General features: G+C 56.9%; 1 protein-coding gene across 1 annotated transcript; it reads left to right on the plus strand.

Moving 5' to 3' along the window:
- Positions 1–4,894: 4,894 nt before the first annotated feature.
- Positions 4,895–5,620, plus strand: SOX14 (SRY-box transcription factor 14). The gene has a single exon (XM_054835622.1). It carries the CDS (start codon positions 4,898–4,900, stop codon positions 5,618–5,620), a length of 723 nt encoding a protein of 240 aa, XP_054691597.1. The 5' UTR covers positions 4,895–4,897.
- Positions 5,621–6,015: the final 395 nt, after the last annotated feature.

The raw sequence follows: 6,015 nt of genomic DNA on the forward strand, positions 1-6,015 counted from the left end.
GTGATCTCCATCTTCTCTGGGGACATGGGGTGACACACCCAAAGACCTCGTGAGGCTCTGCGGCATGGGTCTGCCCGACGCAGAGGAATCTCGCTGGGTTTTCACTGGGCATTTCTCACCCTGGAAAGGATGAACCACTCTTTAGCCTTTCGCTAGCTATTATTTAACAGCTAATGTTGCTAAAGAAAGGCCAGGAAGTAGCACAGAGGTGGCACTGCCCCAGGAGTCTCTTGCAGGGCTTGCACCCAGAGACCCTTTGTGGGTCCCATGGAGCCCAAGCTACCGTCTGACTCTGCGTGGGCAGTTTTGGTGCTCTCCGCCCCAGCGTTACGCACTTCACAGTGACAGCAATGTCAGCCCAAGTGGTCAGTATTGCTCAGTGCAGCACTTCCACACGAACAGACACAGAGAGAACTATGCTTAATTTTATCATCTGGGAAGTGCTATAATTTTATCATCATTTCGTGGTATAATTCGGGGCACGAAAACATGCTATGAGGCAGTCCCACTGGCTCACTAATCAGGACCTTCACCCCCACCGCCCCCACCCCAGGGGCTGTGAGAAGACCTGCAACAGTAAAACACGGTGGACCTGCCCACGGTGTCGGCAGGGGACAGGTTTCCAGCATCGGTGGCTCCCCAGGGTGACTGGCCACGCTGCAGGGTTATCACCCACAGAGAGCCTGAGCTGGGAGGGAAATCCCCCGGTACAAAAATATACATCACCTTCCTCATTAACAGTGGACTACAAAAAAAAAAAAAAAAAAAAAAAAAAGAATGCTGCAAAAGCATAATGAACAGATCACCTGTGAGAATGAGTTCTGTAAATGCATACATATAGCATGGTGTTAAAGGACGGGGAGATTGTGCAGTATCACAGGTAGATAAAATGAGCAAACCAAAAATTAAGTTTTTGAAAGGGCTGTAAACTTCAGCTTCAGGGCATAAACCAGGTCCTAATTAATAATCTGGGGGCTGAGAGGACTCTCTATGTTTTGTAGCAAGTTATTCTACAACTCTATGCCATGACGCGTGGTGCCTTCCCAGGAAGCATCTCTTGTTGGCCAGCGTGAGAAAGGAGACGCTGGGCAAACCAGATCGTGGGATGATCCAATCTGCCACATCCATCACTGCTACCCTCTTCTGTCATGTATGTACAGGGTAGTGACCCGCTCCATTAAATCTCTCTGTGCAGAAGGCTGTATCGGTGTAACTCTTTGCAGCTGTAGTTGCAAGAATGCTTTTCTCAGGGTTGGGGGGGGATGCTGAGCAAAAAAATACTGCAAACATGCACGGAGAATAACCCGTAAGTATGTAGTCTGCTCTGCACAGTATCTGTGGATGCATCAGTGCTGTGTGCTTGTATAAGCTGATGTGTGCATGTGTTTTACATATATTTGTATCTCAGAAAATATTACTTGATGGCATGTGATTAAATGGGTCTTATTTTAATATGTGGTGCGTGCATAAAGAAATGTATGCATGCACTTGCATGTAAAATAACCAAATATGAAGGGAAAGTGTCACGATTAATCAGCCTGTGCACTGAGCTAATTCTATAGATTTGTAAAAAGCATTGCTGTCAGTGGGAGTCTCACCAGGTCACGCAGAACAGCAGGGAGGACCGGTGTCCTCAGTGGCTGTGAAAAGCACCAGAGACCTGAAAGTCTTTCCAAAACGTGCTCCCTTCAATTAAAAATCCCCTCCCTTTCCTAGCGCCTGAAGCATTAAAAAAACCCCACGTTCTTTAAAGATCCGTTCTTTTCCCCCAACTAGAAGTTTGGATCGGGGGTATTTTCAAATTAGAGGTGCCGTGCTCTTTGCCTCTCACTTTTGGCAACTGCAGTACTGCAAGCCCGACCGTGATCCTTGCGAGGAGGAGGAGGACGATGAAGGCAGAAATACAGCTCTATTTATGCTGATATTAGATCTCAGGCTACATGATCTCATCTAATTTAAAGTTACTCCAAATGAACTATCTCCAAGAATATAATTTTAATGTTTCCATATCGGGCCATTCTTATCTTTCTGCATTACCATGATATCATTCAGGAATAATAATCGCACTATTAGTTTTGGTGTCTAAACAAGCTGGTGAAGAGAAATGGATTTCAGTCACCGCCTTGGAAATCGCTACTGTCTCAAAAAAAAAAAAAAAAAAAAAGGTACGAAGTTTATAAAACCCGACCTCGGGGGATGTACAACTGCAACAGATGCCCTTCCAGGAGAGATGATTTAAGGTAAAAATGGGAGTATTTAGGGATGGAGGCGTTGGCATCTCGAAGGAAATTTTTCTTTTGCTCTGTACTTTCTTTTTTTTTTTTTTTTTTTAACGGGGGCATCTATAGGATGTAAATGAACAAAATACAGCCCGAAATGCCCCGAGCTGATCGGAGAGTGTGTGATGCATCAAGGCAAAGGCACCAGCCAATGACAGCAGGGCTGCCGATTTTTTATCATTAATATTGCGAAGCAACATTAACTGATTGGAAAGACTTTTTTTTTTTTTTTTTTTTTTTCGGGAGCAGGCAGAGCCTGCGAGCCATCACTCCCTTCCGAACGATTTGTCTTGCTACCCGGATTTTTGAGAACGACGCCAGGTTTCCCTCGTTTAATCTTCGCGAGGGATGATGACAAATGATATAATTCCACCCCCTTCCCCCGAATAATCTGAGAATAAACAATGAATACAAAGGGGAGTTTTGTATTTTAAACGGCGGAGGGGAAAACACAATATACACCGGCGAGGGGGTCGGGGGAAGCGGCGCCCGCGCGGGTTTTACCGCGGATGTTAAGCGCGGCCGCGCACGCCTGGCCGCGGTCGCTCCGCGGGACAGAGCGCCGGCAGCCGAGGCCGCTGGTATGGCTGTTTCCACGGCAGAAGTGGGGTCAAAAATAAGTTTCCACGCGTGTCACCCTACCAAGGCCAAGTCCAAGCCCGCGGGTACCTGCCGGGGCGGGCAGCGCTCGGGCATCCGCACCACGGCCCGCGGCGAGCGCCCCGACGGGGCTACCGCGATCACGCGTGGCACGGAGGGCCCCGAGGGGGGGTTAACGTAGCAGGCACCCGTGGGGGGGGCGCGGACAGCCGGGGGGGGAAGGGGCCGCCTGCACCCCCCTTTTTTTGCTTGCGGGTCCCGTATGCACGCAGCGGCTGCTGGGGGGGGGAGGCTCGGGGGACCCCACATTGGGAAGGGGGAAATTTCCCCGAGGAATGTCCGCTGCCCTCCCGGGGCGGGGGCGGGGGGGGTGTGTTCGGCCCGCAGCCCCCGCTCTGGGCATGGGGCTCCCGGCGAGGGCTGAGAAATTTCGCGGCGTATTTCTGGGCGCAACGAAAAAAGCGGCTGGGACGGAGCTGGCGGCAGCAGAGCCGAAACCTCCGGCGCTGCCGGCCCCGTCCAGGTGAGCGGACTCTAAATCATATGCCCCCCTCTTCTTCCTCCTCCTCTTCCTCCGCCTCCTCCTCGGTCCCGCACGCACACGGTTCTGCCGGGAAATGAAAGTCATTTATTGCAAGCGGAAAGGAAGAAAGCAGGAAATAAGGTCGAGGGTGGTTTATACTATTATTAGTAGTAGTACTATTATTATTTTGGGGGGGGGGGGTAGGTACCCACCAATAGCGGCACCCCGGCACGGAGCGGATGGCGGCTGCGGCTCCCCGCCGGGCGGGGGGGGAGAAGTTACCGGTGCAGCGGCGGCCGTGCCCCGGCGGGGGGGACGGGGGGAGCCCGGAGGGGCCGGGGCGGCCTCCCCCCCCGCTGGCCCGGGGAGCCTCCCCCCGCCGCGCCGCCCGCCCGACTTCTCGTTTCTCTACCCGGTCGCTCTCGGAAACGGGCGGGCGGGGGTAGGGGGCGGCCCGGCGGGGGTTTTCGGAGCAGGTTTGTTAACCAAAGCAGGTGCTAAAAACCAATAAGCCTGGAACAAACGCGGTCCCCCCCGGGAGCCGGGACAATTGTTTCCATTTAATAAATATTTCCCCCACGGGCGTTTCGCGGGAGGCAGGCAATTATTCAAAGCAAGCCGGGACGCGGGCCGGCTCCCGGGGTTAAGCGGGGCTGAGGAGCGGGGAAGGGAGGGAGCTGTAACCGGGAGAGCGGCCCGGCGCGGCGCAGCGCTCGTAGCCCCGACGGCGGCGGCGGGGAGCCTGGAGGGCGCCGGGACCGGCCCCGCTCCGCACACCGGCGGGATGGGGGGAGGATGGGGACGCCCCCCTTCGCCTCCCACCCCCCACCCCCCCCCCCGCTTCTCTCGCCTCCCCCGCAGCTGCTATTAGCACAGCAACTCACAAAAGCCTTCCTTTTAATCTGCGCGTTTGAAGGGGGGGCCGGGGGGGTAGGGGGTGTCCTCCTTTCCCCTCCTTTCTTCCTCCTCCTCCCTCCCCTGTCCCCTCCCCTCCTCTTCCTCTCGCCCTTCCTCTCTCCCTCTCTTTTTAAGCGGGTCCCCCTCCGCGCTGATTGGGCGCCCGGCCGCGCTGTGAACGCCCTGCCGCTATGTCAGCCTGCGCGCCGCAGCCCCTCGCCTTTGAACTGCCCCGCGCCGCGCCGCGTCCCCACCGCCGGCCCGCTGCAGCGCCCGGCGGCTCGCCGCCCGCCTAGCCGCCCGCCGGGGCCCCGCGGGCCGCCCGCAGCTCCGCGCTGCCCCGCGCTGCTCCGCGGCCGCTCCGCGCCTCTCCGCGCCCCGCCCCGGCAGGGCTCCCGCCGGGGACGGCGTTGGCGGAGGACCTGTGATGATCAGCTGAGCCCGCTCCTCCCGCTCCTCCGGCTCCCTCGGCCTCCTCCTCCTCTTCTTCCTCCTCCTCCTCCTCTTCCTCCCGCCGCCGTCCGGCGCCCCCCCCCCCCCAGCGCGCCCCACACCGCAGCGCCCCTCCGAGCCGCCCGCCCGCCCGCCCGGCCGAAGCATGTCCAAGCCCAGCGACCACATCAAGCGCCCCATGAACGCCTTCATGGTGTGGTCCCGCGGCCAGCGGCGCAAGATGGCCCAGGAGAACCCCAAAATGCACAACTCGGAGATTAGCAAGCGGCTGGGCGCGGAGTGGAAGTTGCTCTCCGAGGCGGAGAAGCGCCCCTACATCGACGAGGCCAAGCGGCTGCGGGCGCAGCACATGAAGGAGCATCCCGACTACAAGTACAGACCCCGGCGCAAGCCCAAGAACCTGCTCAAAAAGGACAGGTATGTCTTCCCTTTGCCTTACCTCGGGGAAACCGATCCCTTAAAGGCCGCCGGGCTTCCCGTGGGGGCCACTGACTCTCTGCTGAGCTCCCCGGAGAAGGCCAGGGCTTTCCTGCCTCCCACCTCAGCACCTTACTCCTTACTTGACCCCAGCCAGTTCAGCTCCAGCGCCATTCAGAAGATGACTGAGGTTCCTCACACCTTAGCCACCAGCACCCTGCCCTACGCCTCCACCTTGGGATACCAGAACGGGGCGTTTGGCAGCTTGAGCTGCCCCAGCCAACACACCCACACTCACCCCTCGCCAACTAACCCGGGCTATGTCGTGCCATGTAACTGTACCGCTTGGTCGGCTTCCAGTTTGCAACCTCCAGTTGCCTACATATTATTCCCAGGCATGACCAAGACTGGGATAGACCCCTATTCTTCAGCACATGCGACTGCCATGTAACACCCACCCACACCCCCACAGGCGTGTGTGTCTGTCCGTGTCCCCCGCCCCGGGTGGCAGCTGGAACTGGGATTCCTTCGTGTGCATGTACATAAAACCTGCAGAAGCAAAAGGCCACCCGAAACAGGACTCTGCTGCCCGCCACCGGGCCGGGACAGACGCGGACGCTGCCTCGGGGACTCGGAGATGCTCTCGCCTAAACCTCGCCCTGAGAGCTGGCCCCAGGCTCGGGGGGGGATCTGCAATGGTGGGGTCAGATAGGAGCCCGGCACTTGTAAGAGTTGTAAATGTGTTAAAAAAAAAAAAAAAAAAAAAAAAAAAGGGCAAGCGAACCTTGAACTGCCCTTTTGGGACAAAGCGGGGGAGAAAAGGGGAAAAAAAAAAAAAAAGAGAGT

Source organism: Grus americana, chromosome 9, assembly GCF_028858705.1.
Source record: "Grus americana isolate bGruAme1 chromosome 9, bGruAme1.mat, whole genome shotgun sequence".
In the NCBI taxonomy this organism is placed as follows: domain Eukaryota; kingdom Metazoa; phylum Chordata; class Aves; order Gruiformes; family Gruidae; genus Grus; species Grus americana.

Excerpts from the sequence above, each read along its gene's own strand:
- SOX14 (XM_054835622.1), top strand. The coding sequence starts at position 4,898 with ATGTCCAAGCCCAGCGACCACATCAAGCGCCCCATGAACGCCTTCATG.